Below are 18,258 nucleotides of genomic sequence, written 5' to 3' on the forward strand. Positions count from 1 at the left end.
TCGGGTTCAAGTCCCAGTCAGGGCACACAGGAGAAGCAGAAGTGACCATCTGCTTCTCCTTCCAGCTCCCATCTCTCCCACTTACCCTCCTGCAGTCCGGGGCTCAGTTGGTTCGAGCATGGCCCCAGGTGCTGAGGACAGCTCAGTTGGACTTGGTAGAAAGCATTGGCCCTAGATGGAGTTGCCAGGTAGATCCTGGATGGGGCTTCTGTGGGAGTCTGCCTTACTATCCTGTCCTCTCACCATAAAAAAATAAACAAAAGTAAAAAAACAAAAGGGTGAACATTCCTCCACTTCTCCAAACAGGTAACACACTGGTTTCTTTTTTTTAGTGAGTTACCAGTTATTTTGTACAAATAGCAGTAAGTATTTGTAGTCTTTCTCCCTTTTTAAATAAGTTAAAATGTAATCTTCTGCATTTGCTTTTCTTATTTCATATTGTTTAATTTAAAATAAGCAGTTTTATTTTAATAATAATATTTTTTTAATATTTAAAATGGTTATTGCAATTCAGCAAACTTTTATTGGTTATTAACAATGTTTCGGTATTTTGTTACTACAGAGAGATTATTGGATTTTAATTTGTCCTTAGAGAAAGATGTATGATGAAGTTAGTATGCATCTTTTTTCCTTTATAGCATTTATTTTAGGGTGCTATGCCAGTGTGTTAAGGTGGGCATTAGAGAAAGTTTAATTGAGTAAGAAGCAACTGGATTAGACCATGAAGGCTGAGCATGGGGAGGATGATTGTAACTTAAGCAATTAACAGTAACTACTAGGCTCTGTGTGGAGGTGGCCGTTTGCCAGTTTCAATTATCAAGCAGAAGTAGGCGTGACCACATAAGGCAGATTCACCTGGACACTGTTTTGTCCTTACTATTTTATTAGGCCATCTTTTCATATTTGGTAAAGCAATTAAATACATACCTAGGTTAAATTCTCTTAGTAATGCTAGAAGTAATCCAGATAACATAGATTTTATCCTAACGATAAGTTTTTAAATAGAACCATCAGAGTTAATTAATCAGGGGTTCAGCTGGTTGATTGTCAGACTCCCAGCTGACTTTAATTATCTCTTATTATAAAACAAGAGGTCATTTCTCATGGGCTAGTTTATTTCCCCAGAATGGTCAATATTCTCCACTCTCTTGTGATGTGAGGATGGTGGGAGAGGTAGGATAAGCCTCCTGACTGCATTGGCAGGGCCGAGGGGAAGTGAGGGGAGCGAGGTTAGGTCATACTCAGATAGTTTTTCTGTTCCCACTCACAGCTTCACTGTCCTCTGCTATCCCAATTTCCAGCGTTCCTTTGATTCAAAATTTCCAAAGAGTAAACCTTGTTTTTACATCTGGAGTAAATGGCCAGCTCTGTGGAGAAGGCTCTCAGTATTCTACCTCTTCCATGGTTTTGTTTTGGTTTTTTGCTCCATGTTTCCACCTTTCAGAAACACTCATTTTCTCCATGGTCTGAGCGTTAAGGGATGGCAGAGGGTGTTCTGGGCATGAAGTACCTATAGTATATATAGCCTTACATTTCCACCTGTGGGCACTTAAGCTTTTGCTTTGTCAGTTCTTCCAGCTGCTTTTCATCTTTCAGAATTTGTTGACATCCCTGTCTCCTCACTGTTGTCTTATTTTTTCCTGTTTTTTCTTTTGGTTTTTTTTTTTTTTTTTGTATTTTTCTGAAGCTGAAAACGGGGAGAGACAGTCAGACAGACTCCCGCATGCACCCGACCGGGATCCACCCGGCACGCCCACCAGGGGGCGATGCTCTGCCCCTCCAGGGCGTCGTTCTGCCGCGACCAGAGCCACTCTAGCGCCTGGGGCAGAGGCCAAGGAGCCATCCCCAGTGCCCGGGCCATCTTTGCTCCAATGGAGCCTCGGCTGCGGGAGGGGAAGAGAGAGACAGAGAGGAAGGAGGGGGCGGTGGAGAAGCAGATGGGTGCTTCTCCTATGTGCCCTGGCCGGGAATCGAACCCGGGTCCCCCGCACGCCAGGCCGACGCTCTACCGCTGAGCCAACCGGCCAGGGCCTTCTTTTGGTTTTATCGCTCCACTTTTTTCCTCATGGCATTTTAATGGTATTTTAGATGACATCAGATATGATGTGTATATTTAATCATTTCTAATCATAATTCATGTAAATTATTTGTATTTTAATAAATTTGTTTAGTCTAAAATTTTACCTGTGTTCACATCGAGTATGTCTGTTAAAATAGCAACTAATTTAAAATTTTTTAAAAAGAAACATTAAAAAATAGCAACTTATTTCAGCTAGTCTCTCAGGCTTTTAGTTTTTGAATGTTTAGTTATGAATGTTTATTTAGTTCCCCGTTACCACTCTTCTGTTCTGTAGGAGATTTCCCTCCTTTATCTGACTGAAGCTATTTTTATATCAGTTTCTCCCAATAGGTCTTTTATTGGGTAGCTCAAAGATACAGTAATGTCTTTTATTTAATCTCTAAGCTACATATGGTGATTTTGTCTTCAGCTTCACCCCTGGTTTTACTTAAATAATTTGACACTGAGCTGATGAGAGCACATGTGTACTCTTCTTTCGTCTTGCACAGTGGGGTCCTTGTCCCCTGCACACCAAGGGTGTATTTGTAATAGAGCATGATGTGCTTGATGCTATGTGTACGCCCCCTTTCACTATGAAACTAGGAAAGATTAAAGACCAAGTCTGCTCTCAGATCTGCTTGTCAGATTTTTGTATTTCTCGAGCTTGTCTTCGTGGTTCTCAAAGTAGTCCCTAGACCTAGGAAATTGCCAGTCTGAAATGTAAATTCCCAAGCTCAACTGCATCCCTACTCAGAGAGTGAAGATGGGACACAGTCTAGTTGGTGTTCTGATGTATGCTAAGGTCAGGGAGCCATTGCTTTAGAATAAAGGTTGTGTTTTTCAGATATGTGGGGCTTTTTCTTTAATATCTCTTAATATGATTACATTAGTAAATGATCTACCTTTGTAAATTTTATTATGGAAATTTTCATTCAAAAATGTTGAAAGCATAGTATAAGTAAAAGTACAGTATGAATAAAAGTACAATTTAACAGTTGTAACATTTGCAACATCTGCTTCCTCAACTTTTTTTCTTTATTTTTCTTTTTTTATTTAAGTGAGAGGAGGGGAAATAGTTTTTTTATTTAAGTGAGAGGAGGGGAGATAGATTACCTCATGCACCCCGACCAGGATCCACCCACCAACCCCTGTCTTGGACCAATGCTCTGCCCATCTGTGGCCATGCTCACAAGAGCTATTTTTAATGCCTGAGGCAGAGGCTCCACAGAGCCATCCTCAGCACCTGGGGCCAATGCACTTCAGTCAGTAGAGCCATGGCTGTGGGAAGAAAAGAGAGAAAAGGGGGAGGAAGAGATAAAGAAACGGTTGGTCGCTTCTTCTGTGTGCTCTGACCAGGAATCAAACCTGGTACTTCCACTCCACACACTGGGTCGACACTCTGAGCCAACCAGCCAGGGCCTCTTTTCTTTATTTTTAAAATCAAACAACAGTAATCACCACCTAGTTAAAAAAACAAACAAACAAACAATATTGCCAACACTCCAGAAACACCTCCTTTCCCCCTTATCACAATCCCCTTTCTTTTCCTCAGATGTAATTTTCTGACTTTTGTGGTAATTGCTTCTTTGCTTTTCTTTTTATAGTTTTGTCACCTGTCAGTATTGCCTGCTTTTGAATATTATAAAAACAGATTCATATAATGTATATTGTTTTGTCTTTGGCTTGTTACACCCACCATTATGCTTATGAAATTCATGTTGTTTCACATAGTTGTAGCTTCATGTAGCTGTAGTTTTTTCATTGTGTTGCTGTATAGTTTTTTAAATTGTTTGCATAGCTTTGTTGCTATAGATACCACAATTCTTTGAACTATTGTAATGTTGATGTTCATTATGAACAATACTGCTAAGAACATTTTATAATTTCTCTGGATACAGCTGAGCAAGATTTTCTGTGGGTAAAAAACCAAGAAGTGGAATTGTGAGATCTAAAGCAATGGTTTTCAGCTGCCAGTCCACATATAACAATCATCCAACATCAGAGTGGTTAACTCTTTCATGGACCAGCACAACATTTCTGGTGGACTGGTGATTGAAAACCACTGATACCTTCACCTTCACTAAGTAATCCTGACCTACTTTTCTAAAGTGACGTACTTACTGGTTGACGTTCTCTCCACCCCATTAGAGAATTCCCATTACCCTAACAACAACTGTCAGAATTCCTCATTTTTGCCAATCTGCTGTGTGTAGTTCATTTAAAACCAATCAGTGATAGCCAATTACTGTGGTTTTAATGCATTTCCTGGTTAGCAGTGAGCTTGAGCACTTGAAATACTCATTAGCCATATGGATTTCTCCATTTGAGAATCAGCCATTCAGCAGTTTTACCTACTTTTCTATTGGAATGTCTGTCTTTTGCTTTAGTTCTTACATATCCTGGACTCTACGTTGACAGCCATATGCATCCCTGATACCTCCTTCCACTCTGTGGTTTATGATTTTCTTTCTTTATGATGTATTTTGAAGGTTAGGTTGTTGTTTTTTTGTTTTTACTTTTTTTTTAAACTTTAATAGAGTCAAATCTGTCAGTCATTCTAGTCGGTGCTTTTTATGTCATTCATCCTCTCTATTGTTTATGAAGATCCCAAAAGTCCTACTTTTATGTTTTGCGCTCAGGTCTTTGTGTGTGGGGTCGGGTGGAAAGAGTCTTTTTTTCCTTCAGTTCAGGTTACTCGTTATTCCGTCAGCTTTGAGGGCCTCCCTGGTCATGACCACCAGGTCCTTGTCTGAGACCGTTGCACAACATACTATCCATCCTAAGAACTCCATGTTTGCCTAATATGGACAGGCTTTTGCTTACAGCATCTCCTGTACTGTCCTTAAGCATTTTCATTTCAGGTGAAAATACACTTCTGGGCTTACTTGGTGTGGGATCATCTCAGGGAATGCGTACATCCCTTGACCATCACGGTCTGGCATCATCCCTTAGGGGCTCTGCTAGGAGTATGCCAGTGTCCACCTCCTCCACGACGATGCATGACCCTTTTTTTTATTATTCAGTGAACTGTTTTAATGTCAGACATAATATTTTATTCTTAATATTTCAACATATTCCTCTAAGTTGCCATAATACAATTATACCCCCAAAATTAACAATTTTCAAATATGATATATTGTTCATATCTGGATTTTTTCCAGTTTCCTCTTGAATGTACTGTATGGCCTTTTTTTTTTTTAAGGTTTTTTTTTTAATTTATTTATTTATTTATTCATTATTAGAGAGGAGAAACAGAGAGGGAGAGAGAGGAGAGAGAGAGACAGAGAGAGAGAAGGGGGGAGGAGCTGGAAGCATCAACTCCCATATGTGCCTTGACCAGGCAAGCCCAGGGTTTTGAACTGGCGACCTCAGCATTTCCAGGTAGATGCTCCACCCACTGCGCCACCACAGGTCAGGCCGGCCTTTTTTTTTTTTAACAGGATCCAATCAGAATTCACACATTGTATTTCATTATTTTTTTTAATATTGCTTAAATTTAGAAGAGTCTCCTCATCCTTTGCTTCCTTCCTCTTCTCCTTGCATTGATAGTAATGTTGAATTTTGGAGTCTTGTTTTTGTGTGGATTTGTATTGTTGTCTTATTAGATTCTGGATATGTTTATTCATGATGTTATTTAATTTAGGACAAGTGTCAATTTGAATTTTATGGGCTATTTTCAAATGTGTGGACAAGTTTAGAAGCCAGGGTGTCAGTGAATTTCTTGAGAGCTTAACATAATAGTTTGTGTTCTGTGTGTATAATTTTTACTGAAAGGAGAAGATAAAAGTACTCTTATAATTTTAGATTATAAATTGGTGGTGGGAGGTGAGAGGGGGGGATGATTAATTTTGCTACATTTTAGCCTTTCTAATTTATAAAGTTACAGCTACAAATGTACAAATATTTATAAATTGCCGGCTGTACCATTGTTATTGTAAACTAATAAATCACTTCATCTAAAAACAATCTGAATAACCAAATTAATCAAGGATGACTAGATTCTATGCTACCTCGACAGATATCTTTACATCTTAGAAAATCCTGAATAATTTCTGGATAAGTGTCGTTAGCTACTGGGGGTCCCCTTTAGTTGAAACATGTGGCAAACATTGAGAATAGGTCATTTATAGTGGGCACTTTAATTCTCATTGACAGACTGTGTTCAAAATTTTGTTTTGATGTGTCTTCAGTGAAAGTCAGTGATTGTATCTTTGGCTTGAAAATAAGGGTGTAGATAACATGGTTCTGGTTGCTTGGGATTTGAGAACTTCGTTATTGTTTTCAGTAATGTTAATATTTTAATTTAGCGAAGTTGAAAAATAAATACTGTATGGGTTTGAGTAGGATGTGATCCAAACTATGTCTATGTATCTTTATATATCTATATGTATATCAAATCAGAAAAAAGACTGCAGATGCTGTGCTGTCTCTGTGCATGTGCGCAGAGGTAGCCCCAAAAGACACACCGATTCGGGAAGGAGAGGTTTTCAACAGGAGGGACGCTGAAGCAGACAGCCTGAAAGATGACTAGGAAGTCACCAAAGTGGGGATAACTGGAGAGAAAGAATATATTTCATAAAGTATTTGTATTAAACTTTTTATGCCACTTTCTGGCCTGCAGGTGATGAAGGGAGCATGCCAGCAGATATAGCCACATTACTAAAGACGTCAATGGGCCTGTGAAATAAGAATTGTGATTCCTGATTGATGAGAAAATATCAACTTGGTGCACTCAAGGACATTATGATGACCATGGGGTTTATGAACATTTGTAACTTTTTATAATTTCCATATTACATTTCTCATAGTATGGACAAACTTTTTTGCCACTAACTGAATTCTCCCAATGCTTTCATGTGAAATTTCAATAAAAGCCACAAATATGTAGTCCTAAAGATGTTAAATAATCATTTTACAAAACAGTTTTCTGAATGGGGATTAGTTGGTGATTGTTTGTAACAAATATGCTAATGCTTTAGAAATGTCAGTATTTTTGTAATTATTTCTACCTCCAAATATATATATATTGTCTTTCACTGGATAATGTGTGTAGATTTTTACATGTGCCTTATTTGACAATGCTTATGTCTTGTTTTTGCTTGTCTCATTTTAAGTTCTTTTTTTATTATGTTAGTTTAAAGAATACAGCAGCTGTATAGGTTATATAGCTTTCATTTTATTGCTATTTGAAGCAGATGTTCACCACTGTCAACAAGAACTCAACCTGAATTTAAGGTGGCATTCCATATACTAACACCCCCAGGTCCTCTCAAGTACTTCTGTTAAAACATTTGTTTGGCTAGGCACTAAGTTGTTTTCCAGTGAATAGTAACTGAAGAAGCCCTTATCTTGCTCCATGGATTAATTAATTCCTTCTGTTCATTTCCCACCTGCACTAACTGTGCATATACTCTGCCTATTCTTGTGCATGTTTTCATTGATTTCCCTCTCCTGGCTTTTGCTTCTCTTGAAACTGTTGCCCCGTCACTTCTGCTCCAGTTCTCCTCTCTAAATGTAGTTTATTCCTGTCACATCGCTATGCATCCACTAAATGCTGATGGCATTTTTTTCTAGCCTGGTAGAACAGAGTAACAGGCTATTTGACTTCAAGGCAGACTGAATGTGACTTCATACTAAGGCAGCATTAGGTACTGCATGGAAATAGGTCATTCACTTCACATTCTTATCAAAATATGATTTACCAGTTTCCAGAATTTCCAGTCCAGGACCTCCTGAGGAGCCATTGTTCAATTCCAATTCAGTGTGGGTGACAAAGTGAAAATGAGAAGAAGTAAAGTTGTCTACTTGATATTTAACTCTTTAAATCTTTCTTTAAATTTCTGCCTGTCAGTCTATATTGCTGTTTTTATTACACATCAGTTTCTTTGTATAACTTGTGAGTTTTATGTGTTTTGTTTTTATTATGTAAATATCATTATAAATAAAGTTATTTATAAGTCAAAGATTTGTGCATTATCGGCAGCCTGACTCGCTAAAATGCTATTTTAGTCCTCTGGAGTTAGAAGGCTAATGAAACTCTTATAATGGTTCTACAGATATTATAGGCTGAAAACTCATGACTCAGTAGATTTACCCAATCTTGATGGTATATTGAATATATTCCTTTTATTTTAGTTTAATGGGGGCTAAAAGGAACCTGCGAATGTTAACTACTTACTTCTCATCACAGTACCCAAATCACTTAGTCACATTGTTGAGAATATTACCTTTTAAAATCTTACAATGATTTCTCATAACTTTTTTGTATTCTTGTATCTTCAATGATAGGTTGTTGTTAAATCCATATTTCAGCCTTTAATGAAATGTAGTTGGGTTCTTCCTGTAATGCTTTATTATGTCTTGGACTTAAAAACATTTGTGATCAGTCTTATTTTTACACCTTTTTAAAATAGTTTCTAACCCTCTCTTTACCCTTAAAAATATATAATATTGATCACAAATAAGATCATATTATATACTTAGTATTACCTGTTTCTTAGTAAACTGGAACTTACTACTTAGGACCTATTCTCATTAGATATTTACAGATATCAGTAAACATCAATTGATTAGTAAAGAGCATATAAGGCTATTGGAGTAAAAACTTGACCAACTGAAACAACTTTTACTTTTTTAGTGTACATCACAGAGATAGAAAGCATATATACCTTATGTGTTTTCATAACTATTTCTGACTCCATAGAAAAGTTTATGCCAGTAGATAAAAACTTACTTTTTCAGTGTACATCACAGAGATAGCATATATACCTTATGTGTTTTCATAACCATTTCTGACTCCATAGACAAGTTTATGCCAGTAGATAACTTACATTGAAACATTAATATTGGTCCTAGTTGGTATTACTATATAGTGGTTAGAGAGTATGAGGAAATTTGGTTTCCATTTGTGTGACCTTAAAATCAAGACACTTAAATGATCCATTAAATTAAGAAAATGGACCCTGGCTGGTTGGCTCAGCGGTGGAGCGTCGGCCTGGTGTGCGGGGGACCCGGGTTCGATTTCCGGCCAGGGCACATAGGAGAAGCGCCCATTTGCTTCTCTACCCCCCACCCACCCCCTCCTTCCTCTCTGTCTCTCTCTTCCCCTCCCGCAGCCAAGGCTCCATTGGAGCAAAGATGGCCCGGGCACTGGGGATGGCTCCTTGGCCTCTGCCCCAGGCGCTAGAGTGGCTCTGGTCGCGGCAGAGCGACGCCCTGGAGGGGCAGAGCATCGCCCCCTGGTGGGCATGCCGGGTGGATCCCGGTCGGGCGCATGCGGGAGTCTGTCTGTCTCCCTGTTTCCAGCTTCAGAAAAATACAAAAAAAAAAAAAAAGTTTTTTTTCTGATTATAATACGCAATTCAGTGTCTGCTCTGATTCATTCATGTTCTCTCATTTGCCTAATAGCTCTGTAAAGAGACTGATTTGGGTAACAGGATAATGGTATGTGTGGTCTTCAGTGAAAAAAATACAACCTGAAGATTATGGTGATGCTGTGGTTGAAATGAAGTATTTCCTTATGAAACCTGCAGTGACTGCATTTATTTGATTTGTGTAACACGTGGGATTGATTCTTATTTTGAATTTGAATAATTTTAGATAAGCAGTGTATTTTTCTAAATTCTATTTTTATAAACACTTGTCAGAATGTAATGAATTATGTGCAGGAAAATGGACATGCATAAGAAGGAGGAAAAGCTACCTGTGTTATGCAGTGGTCAGCAAACTGGCTCGCGAGCCACATGCGGCTCTTTGGCCCCTTGAGTGTGGCTCTTCCACAAAATACCACATGCAGGCGCTACCTCGATAAGGAATGTACCTACCTATACAGTTTAAGTTTAAAAATTTGGCTCTCAGAAGAAAGTTCGATCATACTGTTGATATTTGGCTCTGTTGAGTAATGAGTTTGCCAACCACTGTTACTTGAATTTATTTTGTGAAATCTGTTTCTTTAGACTGCCTTGATTACATGATAGAGTACTTTGCAGTGAGATTCACCTATAACCTATTATAATTTATTAATAGCCACTAACTATAAGAAAGTGTAATCCAAAGAAGCAAGCACTTGAGAAATACAGTTTTTATGTGTAATCCTTAATGTATAAAGTAGCTAACAATTTCTCCCCATTTCATGGGACACTTGGGAGGAAAAGAGCACTTTAAACAAGATCGTATTTAGCTAGCTAGGCTTCCCTTTTCCTTTCTTCCTGTCCCTGTTCTGGCTGTTCAACTATGTTTTCCTTCTGCTGCCCTGCATTTCCAGTGCAAGGCCATCTATTTCATTAGTCTGTTTCTATATATAACATTACATACTGAAATTAGATATTCCAATATTAACATTTCAGTTGAATTCAAATTTGATGTCCTCATGCAGCCCCATGTTCATCATAGCATTATTCACAGTGGTCAAGACATGGAAACAACCAAAGTGTCCCTCCATAGAGGACTGGATAAAGAAGATGTTGTACATATTTACAATGGAATACTACTCAGCTGTAAGAAATAGTGACATTTATGACATGACTGGACCTTGAGAACATTATACTGAGTGAAATAAATCAGAAAAAGCTAAGGACTATATGATTTCACACATAGGTGGGACATAAAACTGAGATGGGCATAGATAAAAGTGAAGTGGTTACCAGGAGAAGGGTGGGGAGAAGGGAGTAAAGAGGGACAAATATCCGGTGACAGCAAATGATTTGACTTTGGGTGATGGGTATACAACATAATCAACAGTTTAAATGCTATAGAAATGTTTACCTGAAATGTACTCATTGATTAATGTCATTCCTTTAAATGTAATTTAAAAAAAAAAAAATTCAACGTCCAACAGGGGTAGTCAACCTTTTTATACCTACTGCCCACTTTTGTATCTCTGTTAGTAGTAAAATTTTCTAACAGCCCACCGGTTCCACAGTAATGGTGATTTATAAAGTAGGGAAGTAACTTTATAAAATTTATAAAGCAGGGTTACAGCAAGTTAAAGCATATAATAATTACTTACCAAGTACTTTATGTTGGATTTTCACTGTTTGGCAAAATAAATCTTTATAAAACAACTTACTATATAGTTAAATCTTTTTATTTATACTTTGGTTGCTCCGCTACTGCCCACCATGAAAGCTGGAACACCCACTAGTGGGCGGTAGGGACCAGGTTGACTACCACTGTAACTAATACATGTTTAAAATGGGTTAGGGGCAATCACATTAAACATAGTTATTTGGAAGATTCTATTTCAACGACTTCTTTATACATGAACTTCTGGCTTTCCACAATAGTGTGGAATGGTAAAAATGGCAGCAAGTTGAAATTTGCAAAATCCAATCATTGGGGAAAGTGGTGGTTTTATGAGGTTTAAAAAAAGTTTCTCCACACATTAAAAACATTGGTTCTAAATGTGTAAATGAATGAAAAAAGTAAAATGAACATTTAGTACACTATCAGATATTAGAAACATTGTAAAAATTAGTGTAAATATTTATCAAAAGTAGTTTGAACAGTACTTCCTTGGAAAACTTGCAAGCGTGGTTTGTTTGTTTGTTTGGTATTTTTCCGAAGTCTGAAGTGGGTAGGCAGTCCAACCTGCATGCACCCGATCGGGATCCACCCGGCATGCCCACTAGCGGGTGATGCTGTACCCATCTGGGGCATTGCTCCATTGTGGCAGGAGCCATTCTAGCGCCTGAGGCAGAGGCCACGGAGCCATCCTCAGTGTCCGGGGCCAACTTTGCTCCCATGGAGCCTTGGCTGCAGGAGGGGAAGGGAGAGAGAGAAAGGAGAGGGGAAGGGTGGAGAAGCAGATGGGCGCTTCTGTGTGCCCTGGCCGGGAATCGAACCCAGGACTTTCATATGCCGGGCCAATGCTCTACCCTGAGCCAATCGGCCAGAGCCACCAGCATGTTTTTAATGCCTCATCAAATTGCCATAATTCTAAATTTGGATCAGCTTTTAACATTTTATTTCTCTTTCAGTGTCACAAAATACCCGTTCTTTTTTCTCTTTAGTGGACTTGATTAGAGGAGTTTTATGTTCACTGCAAAACTGAGCAGAAAGCACAGACTTTCCATAGATACACTCCTGCTCACATGCACAGCTTTCCCCACTATCAACATCCGACACCACAACAATGTATTTGTTAAAACACATGAACCTATACTGACACATCGTAATGACCCAAAGTCCATAGTTTATATTAGGGTTCATTCTTGGTGGTGTACATTTGATGGGTTTGACAAAGGAATCTACCATTATAGATTATACAGAACAGTTTTACTACTCTAAAAGTCCCTGTGCTCTGCCTGTTCATCTTGCCCTCCCCGAGCCCCGGGAAACCATTGATCTTTTTACTGTCTACAGTTTTGCCTTTTCCAGAATGTTGGATAGCTGGAATCACAGAATGTGCAGTCATTTTAGATTGGCTTCTTTTACTTCGTAATATGCATTTACGTTTCCTCCGTGTCTTTTCATGGTTTGATGGCTCATTTTTACTTAGTGCTGGATAATATTCCCTTATTTGGATGTTCTGCAGTATACTTATCCGTTCACCTGCTTATGGGCATCTTGGTTGCTTCCAAGTTTGGGAATTATCAATAAAGCTGCCACAAAAATCCATGTGCAAGTTTTTGTGTGGACAAAAGTTTTCAACTTCTTTGAGTAAAAACCAGAGTGCGATTTCTGGACCATGTAGCAAGAGTGTGTTTAGTTTTGTAAGAAACTACCAAACTCTTTTTTCTATTTTGCATTACTGTTAGTGAATAAAGGTTCTGTTGCTCCACATCCTTGCCGCATTTGGTGTTGTCACTGTTTTGAATGTTTGCCATTCTCACAGGTCTGTAATGATATCGTATTGTCTTTGTTTGCAGTTCCCCAGTAATACATGATATGGAGCATCTTTTCATATGTATGCTGTTTGCCAACTTTATATCCTTGGTGAGGTGTCTGCTAAGGTCTTTTGTGTATTTTGTAATTGGATTATTCATTTTATAGTTGAGTTTTAAGGGCTTTTTGTATATTTTTGGATAATAGCCCTTTATCAGAAAGGTCTTGCAAATATTTTCTCTCAGTCTGTGGCCTGTCTTCTCATTCTTTTAATCGCTGGTTGTTTTTTAATTGAATTACCTGTGGTGACATTAATAGTTATGTAGGCTTCAGGTGTACAATTCTATAATCCACCACCTGTACACTGTACTGTGTGTGCACCACCCCAAGTCAAGTCTTCCATCTCCATTTATCTCCCCTTTACCCTCTTCCGCCTCCCCCACCCCTCCCCCTCTGTTCTTTTAGAATGAAGTTTCCCACCAGTCTCACTTTTTCTGAGATAGCTTCCTCTCTGCACCGCTTTTCTCTTCTCTGTCGGTGGATGTGCCTTCAGTGTGCTCTCTGGCCGCATGTCTACAGCCTCCTGAACTGCGTTAATGTCAACATCCTCACAGGCAGCTCTTCCCACTTATGTTCAATTTGAATTTCACCCCCGGCATAGTCCCTCTTCATTTCTTTAAGCACTTTTATCTTTTTGGTTCCCTTTTTCAATTATCCATTTTTGTAAAATGTCAAGATGCTTTGTCAACGAGAAACAAGCAGTTGATACCACTACACACTTTATTGTCTATGTGTGAATAGTGACCAATCATTAACAGACTTTGTAAGAAGTGACATAATTGGTCATGGTTATGCTGTGCATCTTATTAACATATTGATTTGTGGACTTAATAGCTTTTATATTAAGTTTATACGTTATGCAATTACAGTTAATACACCACGGTAACCAAAGCCCAAACCATTTTAGGGGAAAGTATGTAATTTAATAAGCTATCGTGACTGAAATTCATGCTTGTCGGAACCAATGCAAAGCAAGGCCTGTCTTAAACTTTTCCTCAGTTGTAAATGATGTAAAACAATTTTTCCCATTTTATTGAATTTATTGGGGGTGACACTTGTTGACAAAATTACACAGGTGTCAGGCGCACAGTTCCACAGCACATCTCTGCACTGTACTGTGTTCCCCACCCCAGCCAGGTCCGCGTCCATCACCATTCACCCCCCTGGACTCTCCCCCACCTCCTCCCACATCTCTGCACTGTACTGCGTGTTCCCCTCCCCAGCCAAGTCCACGTCCATCACCATCCACCCCCCTGTACTCTCCCCCACCTCCCCCCACATCTCTGCACTGTACTGTGTTCCCCTCCCCCAGCCAGGTCCGCGTCCATCACCATTCACCCCCCTGTACTCTCCCCCACCTCCTCCCACATCTCTGCACTGTACTGTGTTCCCCTCCCCAGCCAGGTCCGCGTCCATCACCATTCACCCCCCTGGACTCTCCTCCACCTCCCACATCTCTGCACTGGACTGTGTTCCCCACCCCGGCCAAGTCCACGTCCATCACCATCCACCCCCCTGTACTCTCCCCCACCTCCTCCCACATCTCTGCACTGTACTGTGTTCTCCTCCCCAGCCAGGTCCCCGTCCCTCACCATTCACCCCCCTGTACTCTCCCCCACCTCCTCCCACATCTCTGCACTGTACTGTGTTCCCCTCCCCAGCCAGGTCCGCGTCCATCACCATTCACCCCCCTGGACTCTCCCCCACCTCCTCCCACATCTCTGCACTGTGCTGTGTTCCCCTCCCAGCCAAGTCCGCGTCCCTCACCATTCACCCCCCTGTACTCTCCCCCACCTCCTCCCACATCTCTGCACTGTGCTGTGTTCCCCTCCCAGCCAAGTCCGCGTCCCTCACCATTCACCCCCCTGTACTCTCCTCCACCTTCTCCCACATCTCTGCACTGTACTGCGTGTTCCCCTCCCCAGCCAGGCCCGCGTCCCTCACCATTCACCCCCCTGTACTCTCCTCCACCCCCTCCCACTCCAGCTCCCCTGGCAATCACCACACTGTTGTCCATGGCAATGAGTTTTTTTCTTTTTCCTTGTTGCTCAATCCATCCATCCCCTCACCCAACCTCTCTCTCCCAACAGCTGTCAGCCTGCTTTCTGTCTTTGAGTGTCTCTTGCTTGATTAGTTCATAGATGTGAAACTATTTTGGGAAAGGAAGAATCCTGGTAACTAAATGCTCTTTTTTTTTTATTTTATTTTCTTGTCAAGCAGAATATGGCAGAAGCGAAATCATGGTGGAGCAGGGGAGGGGATTGTGTGCCTATGAAGCACACTGATATAGCTTCTTATCTAACGGGAGCCACGCTGTGAAGAACAACAGAGCTGGAGGCAGCGGGCATCACCTAGAGTCTGGTGTGGGGCCTCCGCTGGATCCAGTCAGCAATGGCAGGAATGGCTTGGACTTTCTTCTGTAACCTCACCAGCCTGGGATGGATGTCCAACAAGTCAGGTTTAAAGATCAAAAGTGTAGTACTGCAAATTTCCCAGTAGAAATCTGCCCAAGTGACCTAGGGTAAAGGAAACAAAAATTCCCATTTGAGTGTAAAAAGTATAACTTTTTAATCTAAAAAGTTTCTTTTTGGCACTGGCCAGTTGGCTCAGCGGTAGAGCGTCGGCCTGGCGTGCAGAAGTCCCGGGTTCGATTCCCGGCCAGGGCACATAGGAGAAGCGCCCATTTGCTTCTCCACCCCCCCCCCTCCTTCCTCTCTGTCTCTCTCTTCCCCTCCCGCAGCCAAGGCTCCATTGGAGCAAAGATGGCCCGGGCCCTGGGGATGGTTCCTTGGCCTCTGCCCCAGGCGCTAGAGTGGCTCTGGTCGTGGCAGAGCGACGCCCTGGAGGGGCAGAACATGGCCCCCTGGTGGGCAGAGCGTTGCCCCTGGTGGGCGTGCCGGGTGGATCACGGTCGGGCGCATGCGGGAGTCTGTTTGACTGTCTCTCCCCGTTTCCAGCTTCAGAAAAATCCAAAAAAAAAAAAAAAAAAAGTTTCTTTTTAATTCAAAGTAATCTTTTGCTATCACAAAAGGAGAATGTGTGTGAGACAGTATAAGGGTTGCATGTGGACTCCATGTTCACAGAAAGAACTCCATTTTAGAGGCCTATGACTCCTCACTTTCAGTAAATTTCTGTAGGTGAAATGAACCTTACCACATCCTTAAAGGAAAGAATGTATGACAGCCAATAACCTCCCTTCTTAATATATCCTGCAAAGCATTTCTTTTGTCAGTTAAATGGTAACTGGAATGTTTGCCAAACATTATTTTGGAGGCCCTCTGAGTGGTCCACTGACCATGGAAAACATCTTGTGACTACCCTAGGATCAATTGCCGCCAGATGACCATCATGGGACCACTGATCTCATCCTCATTCCCAAGCCCTACACCCATCCCAAGACCCCTAATGAAGCCACCCACAAGAACCCCTCGGAGAGCTCGACTTCTCTTTTCTAGTCGATTTCCTTGTGCACAAACTCTTTTCAAAAAACTCTTATCTGCTTGATCTTGTACTAAGTTAGTGCTCATTTCTATGACATTAAGATTCAAGAATGTAACATTCCCAGTCTGGTCTGATAGAAAATTACAGATAACACCATATTCCCAGTGCCCCGAGCTCACTAATATTAACACCTCTATGTTTAAGGTATTCTTCCCTGTGTGTGCATTTTTATTAAATTGAGATCTTACAGTACATACTCTTTTGTAAGTTGATTAATCTCCACCTCTCTGACCATGGTTTTTATCTTATCTAACACCCGGTCAATACTTTTCCATCTGTTCCAAGAATATTCTTTATAGGATAAAGCCAAATCCATTCCAGGACCATGCATTTTATCTTGTGGCCTTTAACTCTTAATTCAAACAGCACCCTTTTTCTAATGTCAGTGAGTTACTGAAGATTCCACATTAGTCCTACACAATGTCCTGTTTCCAAGATTTGCACGATTATCTCATCACCTTGTTTACCTTGTTCCTTTATGCTGCAAGGCATAAGGGTTAGGGTACAAGTTATCCCTAGAGCATTCATAGTTTCAAGCTAATATTTCTGGCTCACACATTATATTGCGCCCACCAGAAGACTTAATGTGAAGGTACCTGACTGTAAGTGGGACCCTAAGATTGACCGCTGTATTAGGATGATGACACATTTTACACTTTCTCCTTTTTGACTAGAAACTAATCTGGATGATGTTACTTTGGCTGAAAGAGTGAAGGTTAAACGTGGACTGGTATCTTTTTTTTTTGTATGGAATTTAATAACACTTATTGTTAGGATTTTATGAACTTGCTTACTAAACATCTGCCAACCAAAGAGTCTGTTGGTTAGAAGATGCAGAGGTTAGTGAATACATATTTCTGGAGCACCTACCATAGGCTCCGTACAGGTCTAGGTGCTGAGATTAACAGGAGAGCAAGAATTGATGCCAGCCCTATCTCTGCTGGCAGCTTTTGTTTTAAAAGCAGGAAGATGATTTTACAGCAGTTTTTCACTAATAGAGTACATAGGCACTCTCCATGCTCTAGGGTTAACAGAGTACATAGGCACTCTACACGCTCTAGGGCTAATAGAGTACACAGGCACTCTACATGCTCTAGGGCTAATAGAGTACACAGGCACTCTACACGCTCTAGGGCTAATAGAGTACACAGGCACTCTACATGCTCTAGGGCTAATAGAGTACATAGGCACTCTCCATGCTCTAGGGCTAATAGAGTACACAGGCACTCTACACGCTCTAGGGTTAACAGAGTACATAGGCACTCTCCACGCTCTAGGGCTAATAGAGTACATAGGCACTCTCCACGCTCTAGGGCTAATAGAGTACATAGGCACTCCCCACGCTCTAGGGCTAATAGAGTACATAGGCACTCTACACGCTCTAGGGTTGACAGAGTACATAGGCACTCTCCATGCTCTAGGGCTAATAGAGTACATAGGCACTCTCCATGCTCTAGGGCTAATAGAGTACATAGGCACTCTCCATGCTCTAGGGCTAATAGAGTACATAGGCACTCTCCATGCTCTAGGCATCAGTTTGACACGGGTTCATTTGTTTCACTTGGCTTTGCAGTGACAGCTTTTAAAATGTGTTTGTTATTGTTGTTATGTAATTTTAAAACATTTTAGTTCCTGGTTTCAAAGTCAAGGCCACTGAGAAAGGTTTATTCAAGAATTTTAGCTTTTATCTCTGCTCTATGACCCCCTCCCTGTGGGTAACATTTTTTTCAATAAGTTTTTATGTCTTTGTTTTATCTTCACATATATATGACAATATATATATTTATATACATTATAAGTGTATATAATGTATA

General features: G+C 40.5%; 2 protein-coding genes across 6 annotated transcripts in view; one reads left to right on the top strand and one right to left on the bottom strand.

The window, feature by feature from the left end:
• The window catches only part of SMARCAD1 (SWI/SNF-related, matrix-associated actin-dependent regulator of chromatin, subfamily a, containing DEAD/H box 1), a 97,062-nt gene extending 89,970 nt beyond the window's left edge, over window positions 1-7,092 (top strand). For all 4 annotated transcript variants that reach the window (XM_066384953.1, XM_066384952.1, XM_066384954.1 and 1 more), the window contains one exon: window positions 6,681-7,092. In XM_066384953.1, coding sequence (XP_066241050.1) covers window positions 6,681-6,742 — 62 coding nt within the window. In that variant the 3' untranslated portion in view covers window positions 6,743-7,092. The remainder of the gene's footprint in view (window positions 1-6,680) is intronic.
• A 7,645-nt stretch (window positions 7,093-14,737) lies between these two features.
• Window positions 14,738-18,258, bottom strand: part of HPGDS (hematopoietic prostaglandin D synthase) — a 29,217-nt gene continuing 25,696 nt past the window's right edge. The window contains exons 6-7 of one of the 2 annotated variants that reach the window (XR_010751600.1): window positions 14,915-15,459; window positions 14,738-14,824 (exon numbers count right to left, since the gene is read on the bottom strand). Coding sequence is in view for 1 of the 2 variants with exons in the window: in XM_066385707.1 (XP_066241804.1) it covers window positions 15,295-15,459 (165 nt within the window). In the remaining variant the exon portion in view is untranslated. Of the gene's footprint in view, window positions 14,825-14,846; window positions 15,460-18,258 lie in introns of those variants that run through there. The other variant, XM_066385707.1, reaches the window with a different exon arrangement.

The sequence above is a fragment of the Saccopteryx leptura genome, chromosome 5 (assembly GCF_036850995.1).
Source record: "Saccopteryx leptura isolate mSacLep1 chromosome 5, mSacLep1_pri_phased_curated, whole genome shotgun sequence".
Lineage (NCBI taxonomy): Eukaryota > Metazoa > Chordata > Mammalia > Chiroptera > Emballonuridae > Saccopteryx > Saccopteryx leptura.